The sequence below is a fragment of the Terrapene carolina genome, unplaced genomic scaffold (assembly GCF_002925995.2).
Source record: "Terrapene carolina triunguis isolate 2854851 unplaced genomic scaffold, T_m_triunguis-2.0 Scaffold42, whole genome shotgun sequence".
Classification (NCBI taxonomy): domain Eukaryota; kingdom Metazoa; phylum Chordata; order Testudines; family Emydidae; genus Terrapene; species Terrapene triunguis.
In genome coordinates this window covers 73,096,071-73,113,428 of record NW_020664393.1, presented here as the reverse complement: position 1 = coordinate 73,113,428, position 17,358 = coordinate 73,096,071, and the positions used below count along the sequence as shown (strand labels likewise).

The 17,358-nt window shown below is 41.8% G+C and overlaps 1 protein-coding gene across 1 annotated transcript in view; it reads left to right on the top strand.

Moving 5' to 3' along the window:
* The window catches only part of MMUT (methylmalonyl-CoA mutase), a 36,853-nt gene that overhangs the window by 14,317 nt on the left and 5,178 nt on the right, over positions 1-17,358 (top strand). The window contains exons 7-9 of the mRNA XM_029912269.1: positions 2,851-2,966; positions 6,471-6,586; positions 16,412-16,543. Of these exons, the coding sequence (XP_029768129.1) occupies positions 2,851-2,966; positions 6,471-6,586; positions 16,412-16,543 (364 nt within the window). The remainder of the gene's footprint in view (positions 1-2,850; positions 2,967-6,470; positions 6,587-16,411; positions 16,544-17,358) is intronic.

The following is a 17,358-nucleotide window of genomic DNA, read 5'->3' as shown; positions in this document are numbered from 1 at the left end:
TTTTTTTTTTTTTTTTTTTTTTTTTTCTCCCAAGGTGAATTTATTTTTAAATGGTGGTTATATTCCTTTAGTTAATGTGAGGCAGTTAATGTTAGTAGACTTTGGAAACACAACCTGTTATAAAACTCTAGTCAGCTAAAAATAGAACGTTTAATTTAACGTTCTTATAAAATGTTAAATTGTTTGGTCATACATTGTAGTTTTTGAGGAAACTGAGAGTTAAAGGTTCTTCATATTATTTGTCAAGGACTAGGACTCTGATTTAGAGATGAAAGTTTCCACACCCATCATACTTAGCCATCCAGTCCCCCCATCCTTTTTTCCAATTTTGAAAAATCGTGTGTGTCTACGTACTAAAATTGGTCAAAGTCTTCATAAGTGAACAACTTTTGCAGGCAAAATCTAGCATCCTTCCATAGAGATTTTTAAGGTCAGTCTTGACAAAGCCCTGGCAGGGATGATTTAGTTGGGGATTGGTCCTGCTTTGAGCAGGGGATTGGACTAGATGACCTCCTGAGGTCCCTTCCAACCCTGATATTCTATGATCTTATGGACCCCCAGAAAGTGTTCACATGCACTGTGAGCTACAGTCTGAGAACTTCTGCTCAGTAGTAATTTAAGATGTGTATATAGAACAGGGGTGGCCAAAATGGCTCGCAAGCCACATGCGGCTCTTTTACCATTAAAGTGTGGCTCGCATAGCTCCTCTCCTCCTCCTCCCCCCCCCCCTCCATTCCACCTACCAGACTGGAGCGGGGAGAGGGGGGTGCCTCGGCTCTCAAACTTCTGAAGACTGTCCTATGCGGCTCAGAGGGTCAGTAAGTTTGACCACCCCGATATAGAAGTTGGCAACATCATGCGAAGGATGTGGTGAACTTGTGACCTTGCATTGCCACACATTTCTTGCAAATACCAATTTGAATTAATAGAATCATAGAAATGTAGTGCTGGAAGGGACCTCAAGAGGTCATCTAGTGCATTTCCCCGTACTGAGGCAGGTTTAAATAGACCAAGACCATCTCCGACAGACAAATGTTTGTCTAACCCAGGGGTGGGCAAACGTCCACATCGGGGAATAGAAATTGTATGGCGGGCCATGAATGCTTACAAAATTGGGGTTGGGGTGAGGGCTCTGGGGTGGTGCTGGGGATGAGGAGTTTGGGGTGTAGGAGGGTGCTCTGGGCTGGGACCGAGGGGTTCGGAGGGCGGGAGGGGGATCAGGGCTGGGGCACGGGTACGGGAAGGAGTGCAGGTTCCGGCTGGTGGTGCGGGCTCTGGGGTGGGGCTGGGGATGAGAGGTTTGGGGTGCAGGAGGGAAGCAGTGGCATGTCCCTTTTCTGGCTCCTATGCGGAGGCGTGGCCAGGCAGCTCTGCACGCTGCCCCATCCGCAGTCACCGCCCCTAGAGCTCCCATTGGCGCATGTAGGAGCGGGGCGGAGCAGAGTGTGGTGCAGTCCCCAACCCTGCACCCCTGCCGGAGCACCAGAATGAGGCAGGTCCCAACCCTGCTCCTGGGTAGAGCGCCAGAACGGGGCCGAGCTGTGTGGTGCGGCCCCGACCCAGTGCTCTGGCCGGAGTGCCAGAGCAGGGCCGAGCTGCCTGGTGCGGCCCCGGCTGGAGCACCGGAGCAGGGTGCAGCTCGCAGGCTGGCTTAAAACTGCTCGCGGGCCGTAGTTTGCCCACCCCTGATCTAATCTGTTCTTAAACACCTCCAATATCTCCACAAACCCAGCTAAGCTGCTCAGTGCTTAACTGTCCTTTATAGTTAGAAAGATTTTCCTAATAGCTAAATCCTAAATCTTGCTGCAAACTAAGGGTATGTCTACACTACGGGATTAATCCGAATTTAGATAATTCGAATTTGGGAAACAGGTTGTATAAATTCGATTGTGCGCGGCCACACTAAGCACATTAATTCGGTTTTTAACCACATTAATTCGGTGGTGTGCGGCCACACTACCCCATTAATTTAAACACAGTAATTCGGTGGTGTGCGGCCACACTAACCCTAATTCGAATTAACAAAATCGATTTAGGCGCTACTCCGCTCGTCGAGCTGGAGTACAGAAATCGATTTTAAGTGCCCTTTAATTCGAATTAACTGGCTCTGTAGTGTGGACGGGTGAAGGGTTAATTCGGATTAACGCAGCTAAATCCGAATTAAAGTCGTAGTGTAGACCAGGTCTAAGATTACTTCTTGTCCTACCTCAGTGGACTTGGAGAAAAATTGATTACCGTTCTCTTTACAACAACCTTTACCTCTGAAGACTGTTACCAGGTGCCCCTTCAATCTTCTCTCTTTTTAGACTAAACATGCTCAGTTCTTTCAATCTTTCCTCCTCATTTTTTGCTCTCCATTTTGTTGTTAGACTCTCTCCAATTTGTTCTCACCTTTTTTAAAGTGTGGTGCCCAAAACTGGACCCTGTACTCCAGCTAGGGCCTCACCAGTGTTGGAGTAGAATGGAACAGTTACCTCCCATGTCTTACATATGATCCCCTGTCATTAAAAATAGTTAGTAAAGTAAGTAGATATGATTCTGACTGCACGTAGATTTAAGGAGAAAGAACATACCATTTTTACATGTCACTTTTCAGCATAAAAACCACAAAGTCAAATATTCTTACATTTGATCATCTCTTCATAATAAAATGTGACAAGTGTAAACTTAAATCCTTTCTTGAGAGAGAAGTTTTAAATGCTTTGGATGGTAGGACTGCCTAAAAAAACATAGTATTGCATTTAAAACATCAATCACTTACCTAGCTATATAAAATACTGTAACCTTTCCAAAAGCGCCACAGTTTTGAATATAGTCTAAATTCTTGATCTTTGTGTGGGAAATCAACAGGTTCTGAAGTAATTGTTGGAGTAAACAAGTACCAGTTAGAAAAAGAAGAGACTGTTGAAGTTTTGGCTATTGATAACAGTTCAGTCCGAACCAAGCAGATTGAGAAGCTTGAAAAGGTAGGTGGTACTTTTTTGAAAATGCAAATTCTTGTTGTATTTTAAGTAGTTCTGCATGAAATTTTCTTCATGAGTTTTCTATTTGTCAAAAAAAAATGCATTTTAAGAGCGCCAAAACTGTTCTTGAATTCAGCAATTTAGAGACAGACTGTCTGTAACACTTCAATTTCTCCTCTGAGACTGATTCCTGAAATCTAGATTCTTTGCATTTTGCTTATCGTTATTCTCCTCATTTAGTTAGATTAAACAAAAATTAAACTGCATTTAGATTAAACCATGGCTCTTTCCAGCAAGAAGGAAACAATGTACAGTAATGGATTTTTGAGCCTTTTACCATTGAATGCTTGGGTTCAAATTCTCCCTCAGACACAGAAAAATGAGTTTGGTCTGATCATGATCTCTGCTGGATATTCGTCAAGATGACAAAAGAAAAAATTCAGTTTGGTATAATTAGTAGTCTCTGCACCAAGGAGTAAATGTTTTGCAGGCCTCTAGTGAAGTGCATTGAGACTGAATTGTGGGAAAACCTACAAATAGTGCAGGCAGGTTATGTTTGTCCAGATCCATTATTAATCGAGCATTTGAACAAAGCTTTATCTAGATTGTAAGCTCTCTGGGGAAGGGACCTACTTTTTGTGATGTGTATACAGCACCTAGCACAATGGGGCTTTGAGACAGTAGTTCAATGCAAACACTAACAAAGGTTTAAGGAAAGTGCCCAAACAAATCCAGCTGAAGGTACAAATTGGGGAGGAGGGGGCAATGGCAACACTGCGAAGGCCAAAGACTGAGGGGGAAGAGACAGCAGGACTATACTTCTCCATTAATTCTGCCTAAGGTACAGTATATTAATGCTCTTGCTATTAACTCTTCTCTTCCTGGTCCATCCCCATTCTTATGCTGCTTTATTAAAATAATATTCCCTTAACATCTGGGACATCTTAAAATGCCCATTGTATGTTGAGCAGCAGAGCAGACACATTCTATCTGATGCCCAGGTATTTATATATCAAGGATACTTGGTTGCAATCAGATAGCTAAAACAATTTATAGTTTTAAATAGCAAGCAAAAAGTATAAATCACAGAAAGTAACAGACAAAAGACTGTTTAAAGTCATGACTATACTTTTGCCAGAGCTGAAGGCTAAAGTGCCTGGAACGCTGTGTTCAGCAGATTTATCTTTGTCACTGTATAATTCCCTATTTTTCAATGAAATGGTGGTTTGTTTAACTATACTTATTTAAAGCTTCTCTGTTGGAGAATATCTTTAAAAAGTGGCAGTGTCTTGTCTACTTTTTCTTTTTTGTTTTGACAATTTGAATAGGGGTAGACAGGTGTTACATTAAAATAATTAATGCAACAGCTCCAGGCATTGTTTGCTTGTATTCCGTCCTCATGTTGTGTTTCAGTTTTGCTTTCTTGAAGCACCTGGTGGCTGTTGTGGATACTCATCAAGACTGGTATTAATGTTCCTATTTATACAAGGAGTTTATTGAAATGAGATATTTTTGTATTTCTGTAGCATTTGGTTCATAGATCATTTGGGACTGTGTGGCTGTGCCTATATGCAGGTTTTTAGTCTACAATATAATGTGTAGAATATGCTTCTTTCTTTTGATAACTTTAAAAAAAAATCCTTACTTTTCATTCTTTCTAGTGCACAAAAAAAATCTTTGCTTAGATATGCTAAAAATGTCACACCTCTGCTACCTTTCCCCCATTAAGCGGACTTCCACCTCTAATTGAGTTCTGTGATAGATAGGACAGTAAATGCTGGGGCAGAAGCTCAGGTGTGCTGGACTTTGTGAGAATGAAAAGACGAAGTAAAATAAATTTAAAGTAAATAACATGGGGCCTGATCCAAAGCCCATGGAAGTCAGAGGAAAGACTCCTATTTCTGAATATTTTTCTCGCCCTCACTTTTTGGGCTATTCAGCAAATTATTCTAAAGATAATGATGCTTTCTTAATTTTGTTTCTTACTCTTATTTGTGGAACATTTTCAAAGTGCACCAGCCTTAACTCTGTTTTAATGATTTTAACTTTCTGTTCCTTTTTTTGTTTTTCTTTAGACATTTAGAGTAAATTTTTCATTAGGCTTCCTTTGTATCCATCTTATCTAGTAGAGCATAAGTTTACACACACACACACACACACACACACACACACACATCTGCGTAGTTATTCACATTGCAGTCAGACAAAGGTTCTGCCCATGGAAAACTTTTGTAAGCACTTCTAAGGAGATCCCCCTAAAAATGTGATTCTAAATATTTAGGCCAAGATTTTCTTAAGTGAGTGCCTAATGTTAGGCTCTGAAGTCCGCAGAGAGACATCTACAGATGTAACCAGATTTTTCAGAAATGCTGAGAACCCAGGCAGGCTCCCTTTGTCTATATTTATATGTGCCTACATATGTACTTAGGAGCCTAGCTCGATGTACCTGATTATGAAAATCTTTTGCTTTAACAGAATTTGTTTAATACTTACACATTACAAAATAAATTATAAACAGTAAATCTATGACACCAACAGGAGAAAAATCCAGAAAAAGTAAAACTAAGCTTAACATAACCTCAAAGTGGTATAGTGGCAAGGAGAGGAAGGGCAGGTAGAAAGCATAATTAATGATATGTCATCCCCCTCTTCGAAATATCTGGCTTCTGTTGATTTGTGCTGGGTAACCTTTAATGTTATTGCATAATAAGGGAGTATTCAAAAGTGAGTGTATTATTGTTTCTCTTGGAAGTTTTCATGTCGCAGCACCTATCGGGTTGAAAATTACGCTACTCTGAGATTTATCTATTGTATTCGTGCCTGGAATAGTGCCAGAAACATTGTTACGCTTTTGTTGATGTAGGATCCAATATTTAATGGAATGCTGGGATCAGAAGCAAGCGTTGTGATATATAACATGCATGTGAAAACTGGAGTGTCAAGCTATAATACAGTGCAAAGCATTCATTTCTAGCTGAGATAATTAGGAAGATATTGGGTGTTTTTAAACCATATTGTCAGTGCCTAAATACAAAAGTGATAACACCTCGGAAATACCTGAGTCAGAGAGAGATGTTGTTCTTACCATGTTGCCTTCCACCTACTTGCATTCCATCATTACTGTGGTATCTCTCCCTAACATTAGAACTAGGAATCATTGCTTTGCATCATATTGGGATCCCTGCTTTCAGATGACACCACTAAAAGCCTCATTCTCTAGCTGCTTTATAGTACAGTATATTTAAAATCACATGAAGAATACTGTTGCAAAGTTACTGAGTCGGCTTACTTGTATAAATAAATACTTTCAGAACCAGGAGACGTTTCCAAGTACTGGTCTTGCGACCTTCAACATACTGATCTTCAACATAGTGATGATAGCTGTATTCTTATTTGATTCCAATACAGGCATCTTCGACCAGGGAGCCTTACCAGGCTCATATTGGAATTCCTGATTGCCTTGTAGTTGCTTACTTAAACTGAGTATTTTTCTCTCCTTCATCTCAGGTAAAAGCTAGCAGAGATGAAGCAGCAGCCCAGCAGTGTCTCACTGCTCTAACAGAATGTGCTGCCACAGGTCAAGGCAACCTATTGGCACTGGCAGTGGAAGCAGCACGCGCAAGGTAGGGTAAGAAAAGTTGGAAAACCTAACCGATGTTAAAAGTTTCCCTTTATTTCTTTCAACTTTTCCAATAATTCTTGGATACGTAGGTTGCCGTATTTAATATGTCACAGATCGACACACCCTTTCAGCTTTTAAATAGGATTCATTTTTTTTAATGCAGGATAATATCCTTGACCATGAAGGTGTGTTTCAGAGGTCCAGATGGGCATTACCCTTGGTTGTGGTTTGGTGGTGTTAGCCAAATACAAATACTTTTTCAGTCTCTTAAAAGTATGTTTAATTTATTTTCAAGGACAGTATTGGGAATAAAATTTCCCCTAAAATGTTGCTGTTCACACAGCTTCTGTTTACGGCTCAAGCTCTTATCAGTTTCAGACTATGAATAGGTTTCTTTGATGTACTGCTCTGCTGTTTTACAGGTCAGAGAGCCTGAAAAGTGTCTGAGATGTGAAAAGGGATAGAGGGAAAAAAAATCTTATCACGCTCTGTTTTTTCCTCCTTCCCTACACCACAAATTGGTGTGAAAACATTTCTGACTAATGTAGAAAACTTGTATCTACTTTAGTCAAAAGCACTCTGTCTTTGTCTCAAGTAGTAAAGCATCTTCTGTAGTCCTGAGACACATTCACCATTATCATCTAAGCCACCTTAACAATGGTTTAGGCTATGTCTACACTGCGATTAAAAACCCACCACACTGAGTCTCAGAGCCTGAGTCAGCTGACTAAAAATAGCCGTGCACACATTCAGGCTTGGGCTGGAGCCCAGGCTCTAAAACACTCCCCCCCTCATGGGGTCTCAAAGTCCAGGTTTCAGCCCAAGCCCAAATGTCTACACTGCAATATTATAGCCCAGCAGCCCAAGTCTCATGAGCCCAGGCCAGTCGCGGCCATGCTGCAAGTCTTTTATTGCAGTGTAGACATACCCTTAGTTGCTATTTCAAACTGAGTTTTGGTCTTTGACTGTCTCCCTTTTGTCCTCTGCATGTGCTCCTGGAGGTTTGTAATGCAGTCACGGTGCCAAAAAAACAACAAAATGAAAATGCCCCTTAATAATGTGGATGGGTCAAAAATGAGCAAACCAAACTTAATTGCCTATCCACATCCTTAGAGCCGATCTTTAGCCTTCCATCTTCATCTGATTCTACCACTACTTCATCTGCAACAACCACATGTGCAACAGATCTCCTTTCAAAAGAGGAGAGCTTGTCCCAACTCCCTCTGGAGCGTGTCATCACCACTCTTGGAGTTGGAGACATCACTGGAAGGTAATATTGGCCCTCACAGGAGTTCATGTCATCATCATAATAATTCCCCAATTAGTTCTCTGTATCTCTGTTATGACCTACAGTATTCTTGTCCTTAAGCACTGTGCTGTTGAACAGAACTGCACTGACTTGTATGGAATGTGGACAAATGTTTACTGGAAAGTAGGTTGATTATCCATCTCTTATTAATCTATGGCACTATTTAATGCCTGTGCAGAAGAATATTTTGGAATGTTACATCTAATAGATGAATGTACCACTAGTAAACATCGCCATAGAGCCTTACTTTTGGTTAACAAACCTCACGTGTGGGTCCCCTGCCTTTTGAGAGGTTATGGAGGGAACCCTTGAGCAATTAGAGAACCCAGCTACCTCCACTCCCAGGAGCAGCCGGGAAAGGATCACCCCTGCAGAGATGGGCAGAGGGGGAGGGAGGAAGATGCCAGCCCCTGACACTGGCAGAAGCAGCAGATTAGATTCTAAACAGTTTGGAACCCATTGAAATAAAACGTGTTATAAATATAGGCCAGTACGATGCAAATATCAGTCACAGTCATTGTCAAAGAAACCTGAATTTCTAAAACAGAGTCTGAAACGATTTTGCTTCCCTCTTCCTCCATTTTGCTAATTTTCCAGTAGTTATTTGATATGGGTGTATTGCAATAAATGTGGATGAATAATGCATATTGACATTTTCTTGTTGACCTTTATGAACATGGCATATTGATTCTGTGAAATGAACAAAATGATTTAAATAGTCAGTGACAGCTGATGGAAAATTATCTCTGGGATTTCAGTTCTTGGATGGGCTTTAGGTGAGCCTATATATTTGTCCAAATTACTTTTCAACGTTCAGATTAAATTTGACAGAGATGTGGGATGATTTGACTCTTAGGGGAATTTAAAATTGTGGAGGTAGAAAATAAAATGAATATTGAATATTGCATTTAAATCAGAGTAATCAAAACTAAATGGATTTTAGTTACAAAGTAATGGAAAATTTTGTAAAAACTGAGATCTGTTAGTGTGAAATTTAAAAATAGTTTGAAAATAACTAACTAGACCTACTAGGAATATGGTTTGAGCAACAAAACCTAACACAACAGTAGTTTTTAACTCAACAGTGTAAGACTGAGTGGAGGTTCCACCCGTTTGACTGTAGGATTGGAGCCCATGTTCATTATAACAGTGTCTGGTATTATTCAGGTCATTCGATTCTCCCCACATTACGAACTGGGCCCTCACAATTGGAAGTTGATCATAACCTGCTCAGACTTTATAGCGAGGACATTGGTTACTTCCATCTGTCTCCTCTGAGGTCAGATATAGCTTCTCTCAGAAGTATGTATTAGTAAATACACAATTGGTAGAAGTCCAAAGCCAAGTAAAGATTTCTTAAGTATAATCCGACGTTATTGGTAAACTACAGTAACAGAGAAAAGCATAATATAGAGGTAGTGACAAAAACTGCTTTAAACTATAGCCAAAGATATTGCTACAGAAGCGATACCCATATGTTAGAGTATTGAAAATATTATCTATGGGTACGTCTATACTACCCACCGGATTGGCGGGTAGTGTTCGATGTATCGGGGATTGATTTATCGCGTCTCGTCTGGACGCGATAAATCGATCCGCGAATCGACGCCCGTACTCCACCTCGGCAGGAGGAGTAAGCAGAGTTGACGGGGGAGCCGCGGCAGTCAACTCGCCGCCGTGAGGACGGCCAGGTAAGTCGAACTAAGATACTTCGACTTCAGCTCCATGAATAGCTTAGCTGAAGTTGCGTATCTTAGTTCGAACCACCCCGCTAGTGTACCCCAGGCCTATGGCTCAGCAAAAAACTTAATTTGTCTGGCCCACAGTTCAAAGGTTGGCTTAGTTCTGTATCCTAGAGAGGTGTGAAACATGTCCCAGAACAACATGTTGGTCAATCCCCATTCAGTTTAAAGAGCATATACTTTTGTTCTCCCAAAGACCAGCTTTATATTTGAGGGTCTGAGGAGAACACTTGATAAGACCACTGTCAAATGATTACATTTCTCTTCCAACTCTGAAATGTACAAATGTGAGGCCATTGTCTCTTCATGTACCTCTTTAGTACGGAATTAATTATTCCCCATCTTCCTTCTCATCTTTGAAAAGGTTCTTTGTAAATGCTCATTCTTTCTTCCAGTCACTCTTGAATACACCAACTTCTTACATGCTATGGGTTAATATTTTATTTTCTGGAGCTAACAGATCTAAACTTGTGCATTACTTCATTATCATAGAAATGTACCAATTTAAATATTAAATCTACAAGACCAATTATTTAAATGAACTGATATCAGACCAGCTAGATGTAGTCTGTCACATGTCATTAATCACACTTTCTCCAGATTTAACAAATCTAGTTTACAATAATCTTGTTCCTTTGGTGAAATCACAATCTACTTTAGTTTTCCATGCATCTTACTCAGAAACCATGATGCCCAGGTTTCTATCTGTTACACTCAGTTCTGCTTTAAGCCAATTATGCAGCTATTTAAGAATGGCAATCTAATGGCAAATTGTTCTGTTAGTGCATTCAGAAAGAAATCCTGATTAGCTGGTATCCTAGCTCTTTCTTTCATATCGAAATTTACCCCTACACTTACTTATTTTGAAAATTCAGATGTTTAAAAACAATTCTGTTTATATCCATTGGCCTCACAGAGTATGATCAGAAATGCACACCTAAATTTATGAGGCTAATGGGCTACCAAACAGCCACAAGTACTTAATCTATAGTATCTGTCAGCACATGTGTGAAATTGACTTGGAGGTTCCATTGTGTTTTATGTTTCCTCTAATGCCTCAGAGAAAATAACTGCTCCTGATCAGACACAGGGACCTGTTCATTAATTTAATAATATTTTTCAGTTTTATAGCACCTTTTAGGATTGCAAAATGCTATACAAGCATTAACAGCCTGATATATAAAAGAGGTGCATACTGACTTCTCTCATTAATTTCAGTAAGAACTGTTGGTGCTCAGGCCCTCTGAAAATCAAGCTGTCAGTTTTATTGCTCTGATGACGTAAAATAGATGTAATGTTTCTGAAAGGTAAACTGCATTATTGAAAAATTAAGTGACTTGCCCAAAGTCATGCAATGAGTCAGCAACCAATCCAAAAACAGAACCCAGATCTGTAGAACCAGACATTCTCTCAGTAGATTTCAGCCTGACCTAAATGCATTTTAGGATACAAATTATCAATTTTTTCACTTCTCTTTAAAAGCACTCTCTTGGCCAATAACTGATAGTGGCATAATACCTTTCTTTCCTTCTCAAGAAAGCTGTGAGGTTAGATGAAGATCCCTCTAGTAACATTTATCTTCAGATTCCTGGCTCCATTTTACAGCAAGGTGCATTTTCCATGTAAGTGTGTGCTTGCATTATGTTTCTTGTTCTTTTGATTATAGAATCATAGGAATGGAAGGGACCTCAACAGGTCATGTAGTCCAGTCCCCTGCACTCATGGCAGGACTAAGTATTATCTAGACAATCCCTGACAGGTGTTTTATCTAACCTGCTCCTTAAAAATCTCCAGTGATGGAGATTCCACAACCTCCCTTGGCAATTTATTCCAGTGCTTAACCACCCTGGCAGTTAGCAAGTTTTTTCCTAATGTCCAGCTTAAACCTCCCTTGCTTCAATTTAAGTCCATTGCTTCTTGTCCCATCCTCAGAGTTTAAGAAGAACAATTCTTCCCCCTCCTCCTTGTAACAACCTTTTATGTACTTGAAAACTGCTATCACATCCCCTCTTGGTCTTCTCTTTTCTAGACTAAACAAACCCAGTTTTTTCAATCTTCCCTCATACCTTCAATCATTTCCGTTGCTCTTCTGTGGACTTTCTCCAATTTGTCCACATCTTTCCTTAGATGTGGCCCCCAGAAGCGGACACAATACTCCAATTGGTGTCTAATCAGTGTGGAGTAAAGCGGAAGAATTACTTCTCGTGTCTTGCTTACAACACTCCTGCTAATACAGCCCAGAATGATGTTCACTTTTTTTGCAACAGTGTTACACTCTTGACTCTCCTTTAGCTTGTGGTCCACTATGACCCCCAGATCCCTTTCCGCAGTACTCCTTCCTAGGCAGTCATTCCCCATTTTGTATGTGTGCAACTGATTGTTCCTTCCTAAGTGGAGTACTTTTCATTTGTCCTTATTGAATTTCATCCTATTTACTTCAGACCATTTCTCCAGTTTATCCAGATCATTTTGAATTTTAATCCTATCCTCCAAAGCACTTGCAACCCCTCCCAGCTTGGTATCATCCACAGACTTTATAAGTGTACTCTCTATGCCATTATCTAAATCATGGATGATATTGAACTGATCCCTGCGGGACCCCACTCGTTATGCCCTTCCAGCATGATTGGGAACCACTGATAACTACTCTTTGGGAATGATTTTTCAACCAGTTATGCACCCACTTTATAGTAGCTCCATCTAGGTTGCGTTTCCCTAGTTGTTTATGAGAAGGTAATGTGAGACAGTATCAAAAGCTTTACTAAAGTCAAGATATATCACGTCTACCACTTCCCCCTTATCCACAAGACTTGTTACCCTGTCAAAGAAAGCTATCAGGTTGAGGTTGGTTTGACACGATTTCTTCTTAACAAATCTTAACATCCATGTTACTTATCACCTCAGTATCTTCTAGATGTTTTCAAATTGATTGCTTAATTATTTGCTCCATTATCTTTCCAGGTAGAGAAGTTAAGCTGACTGGTCTGTAATTCCCCAGGTTGTCCTTATTTCCCTTTTTATAGATGGGCACTATATTTTCCAGTCTTCTGGAATCTTTTCCGTCTTCCATGACTTTTCAAAGATAATTGTTAATGGCTCATATCTTCTCAGTCAGCTCCTTGAGTATTCTAGGATGCATTTTATCAGGCCCTGGTGACTTGAAGATATCTAACTTGTTTAAGTAATTTTTAACTTGTTCTTTCCCTATTTTAGCCTCTGATCCTACCTCATTTTCACTGGCATTCACTATGTTAGGGGTCCAATCACCACCTACCTTCTTGATGAAAACTGAAATAAAGTAGTCATTAAACACCTCAGCCATTTCCACATTTTCTGTTGTTATTTCTCTTTTCCCCCCACCCCGAGTACAGGCATACCCTGTTCTTTGTCTTCCTCTTGCTTCTAATGTATTTCTAGAATGTTTTCTTGTTATTCTTTGTCTCTAGCTCAGGGGTGAGCAAACCTTTTGGCCTGAGGGCCGCATCTGGGTATGGAAATTGTATGGTGGGCCATGAATGCCCAGTGGGGTAGGGGGACTCTATGGGGTGTAGCATGGGGGGGGGGCTCTATAAGGGATGTTACCGAGGTGGGGGGAGGCGAGGGGGGGATTCTACAGGGGCAGTACCGGGGACTCCTAGGGGCCCTGTCAGCAGTGACAACAAGGCAGCTGTACCAGGCACCACCACAGCACCCTAGTTGGGATGGGTCCGTCCCCTGGGCGGTTTTGAGGCTCTCGAGGGTGGGGCCGTAGGAGACTGGGAAGGGGTTGGGTGCGTTGCCGCGTGGGGATGGGGGGGAAACTGCCACATAGGGGCGGGGTTTTGATCCTGGAAACAGTGCAGTGAAGTCGTGCCTGCGCCGTGTGGCTATGCATGCCGGAAGATGGTGCTCATCAAGGGAATTGTGAGTTGGGGGCTGGGAAGCGCTCCTGATCCAACTTCCCGGCGGGAGCTTGAGGGCCGGATAAAAATGTCTGATGGGCCGAAAGCAGCCCGTGGGGCCATAGTTTGCCCACCCGTGCTCTAGCTAGTTTGATCTCGTTTTGTGCCTTGCCCTTTCTAATTTTGTCCCTACATACTTGTGTTATTTGTTCATATTCATCCTTTGTAATTTGACCTAGTTTCCACTTTTTGTAGGATTCTTTTTTGAATTTTAGATCATTAAAAATCTCCTGGTTAAGCGGTCCTCTGGATTACAACAGTACAAAGAGAAACAGTTTAGACTATTGACTTTCTTGCAGTGCATTTTAAAGTTTTAGGATGGGTTATAAATAGGCTATGTAATTCACAAAAATAACAATAGTCTTGTTTTCAGGGTAAACATGCTTTCAGAAGTCCCAATTAAGCACTTGAAAAAATTGTCCAAAATGCATAAAGGTCCTGAGTCAGTTTAGGCCCTTTTGAAAGGTTTACCTGCAGTATCCATAAGATAAGACGTGCACCTTGGCTAACATGAAAACGTATGCTTAGCTGGGATTAGTTAGCTGTCTACTGAAGCCAGGCTTCACCCATGACCAGCTGATACAGTGCTGAATATGGTTTGTCACTCTTGATGATAACAGCAAAGTTGTGGCCAGTGTCATGGTAGGTAAGGTTTTGTTCCAACTTGGTGTAATTGTCTAGCGAAGACAGGCCAATAAAGGGTGATATTCAGCTCCGTCCAGAGGGCCGGCTCAGGTCCTACACGAGTCCTATTTATGTCCACAAAGTAGGACTTGTGACCGTTTAGAAGTAGAGCTGAATTTGGGCCTGTGGTATTCAGTAGTTACCATTTATAACCACATGGCTAAGTCTACCAAATATACAACAGATGAGTTAAAAGTGATGTGGGAAAGACAGAGCAAAAGATAGCCAAGGATTTGCTGGAGGCAAGAGATCTACATGAGATTTACTATAGGATTCCTGTGAATACACCAGAAAGTCATCTTCAGGACATATTGGATGCCAGGCATAGGGCTGGGATTACAGATAATACCCATTAGAACTTTGGCCATCTCTGGCCATCTCCTAGTAAAAGCATATGGAGGAGAAGTTACAGCTGTCTACACTGATATTAAGCAATGATATCCAGATTGTCCTCTGACATTTTTTGTTTTAAGACTTAGAGGGTATTTACTCTTTAACTAGGTCACAAAAACAATTTTGAGTAAGAGCATTCCTCATTGCTAAATGTAATAGTACAAAAAGTGCAAGTTCCAAAGGATTAAATGTGATTAACTACAGCCAAATTGTATCTATGTATTGGTGAATTGAGAAAAGATTACAGCACAGATGGCAGAAAGAAAGTGTAATTGAATGGGGTATTGTCTTTATTTTTGCATTTATAATTAATGTGCTTTGGAAATGTTCTGGATGTCTGTTTTCTACTTTGACTAAGTTTGCAACAAGTCATATGCATTTCTTTGTGTGTGTGTCTTGTTTCCCTCTATCTTTTTTCATCTCAGGGCATACTAATATATGCCACTGAATATATTATTGAAATACATAATTGTTAGCTTGTTCACTCACCTGCTTCACATCATTGTGCAAACCTGTATTCAGTCCTTGTCCTAGCAGGGTCAGAGAACACTGCTGAGGTGGTGGTTATAGCTGAGCTGTTTAACTTCTGAAGAGGAGCTTCTTTCTCTTGTTAATTAGCTTATTTCTTTCTGTCAATCCCTTGCAATTGGTATCTGTGCCATGATAATTTGGGCACAGTATTGTCCTATCACCACAGGTTATGTAGTATAAATTTGGGCGGGGGAAAACTAATTTCTCACAGAAAGGTGGAATCCATTAGATTGTAAGCCCTTGGGGCTAGAACTGTCCTTTATTATGTTTATACTGCACCTAGCACAATGGGGCCCAGCTTTATTGTGGCTTTTAGATGCTGCAGCAAATATAAATGTTGCTGTTAATAATATAGAAAAACTAACAGTAGCATTGTTCTGTACCAGCACTGTGTTTCTGAATTGTCCTCGTACAAAACAAAGCAGCTGTTGATTGAGAAATCAGAAGATTTGGAAAAACAAGAAGGAAAATATGATGGAAAAGATGCACAATCTTGGAGACTGAAGAAAAAACAGAATAAAATAGAAAGCATTGGAGAGTTGCATGTTTGAACAGCTCTTCCTGTGGCTTACATCTCAATTGAGCAATATCTAGGAGAAAGTGTATAGGACAGTAAAATATACCGCTGGTGAAAGTCAGAGTAGCCAAGTAAGATATAGTACAGGGGGGAAATCAGAGCACATTAAGTGTAACATATTTTACTCAGACCTCAGAATGTTCTTTCCTCAGATGGCCACTAGTGACTGACTGCAGTGAAGGCTTTTTTTATTCCAGTCCACTTTTGTGTCTGTTCTTCAATATTTCTCATGCAGTTTATTTTAGGATTTGAGTCTGATGCTATTTTACAAGGAAGCCTCTTGGTGCTGGGTAGTAGGACAAATATTCCTATACTAGCACAAATACGTTAGTGATTGTATAAAAAGAAATCCCTACTCCTGGCATTTCAGTTATCTTGATGAAGGGTTTGATCTGTGACCATTCTAGTTGCATGTCACTGGGATGTGCAGTTCTTAGTCAAGTCTTCTCATCAGTAGATCAGAAATTTATTTCCAAAGTACTACTGCATATTCTATTACTGTATGGTGCTAATGAAATTATAATTTCCAGCATTGGTAGAGTAAAAGGGAAAGAGTAGTTTGTTTGAATTTGCTCTTCTGACTAATCATCAGGCTGTTTTTGATTTCAGTCTCCTAATGATACTAACGTTTTAACTCTGTGTATTTTAGATGTACAGTTGGAGAAATAACCGAGGCAATGAAAAAGGTGTTTGGGGAGCACAGAGCCAGTGACCGAATGGTGAGCGGAGCTTACCGCCAGGAGTTTGGGGAGAGCGACGAAATTCTTCATGCTATCAATAGGTGAGAGTTTGCTGCTGGCTCAGAAGGAGGGAATGGCCTCATAGTTAATGTTAGACATTTGTGTTGCATGTGTGATCCTCTAGAATCACTAGATCAGGGGTCTCAAACACGTGGCCTGCACCCGCCCCCCCGGGCCTACCTCCAGGCCAGGGGTGGACAAACTACACCTGCGGGATTGCCCCCCTCGAGCCCCGCGCCGGCTGGCATCACGTCCCTGGGGCCAGGGGGGGAGAAGCAGAGGGCTCCGTCCCTGTGTTGCCCTGGCCTCCAGGCACGCCCCCCCGCAGCTCCCATTGGCCGGGAACAGGGAACCGCGGCCAATGGGTGTTTCAGGGGAGGTACTTGGAGAAGCGGCAAGCAGCGTGCAGAGCCCTGCGTCCCTCTCCCCCAGGGGCCGTAGGGACATGGTTCTAGCTACTTCCCAGAGTGGAGTGGAACGGGGCCAGGGCCGGGGCTGACAGCCTGCCCTGGCCCTGGCCCCAGCCCCGGCGTGCGCCGCTGCCACCCCGGAGCCCGAAGCCCTCCTGCACCCCGCCCCCCAACTCCCTGCCCTGAGCCCCCTGCTGTACCCCACACCTCAGTTCCCTGCCCCGAGCCCCCGCCACACCCCTCAGGCACCCTCTGGGGGCAGGGAGGGGGCGGAGTTGGGGTTGGGACTTCGGGGAAGGGGTTGGAATGGGGGCGAGGAAGGGGTGGGAAGAGGCGGGGCCTCATGGAAGGGGTGGAGTGGGGGCAGCAAGGGGGTGTGTGTCAGTGATGCGGCCCTCGGGCCAATGAACTAGCCCTCATGTGGCCCTCGTGGTCATTTGAGTTTG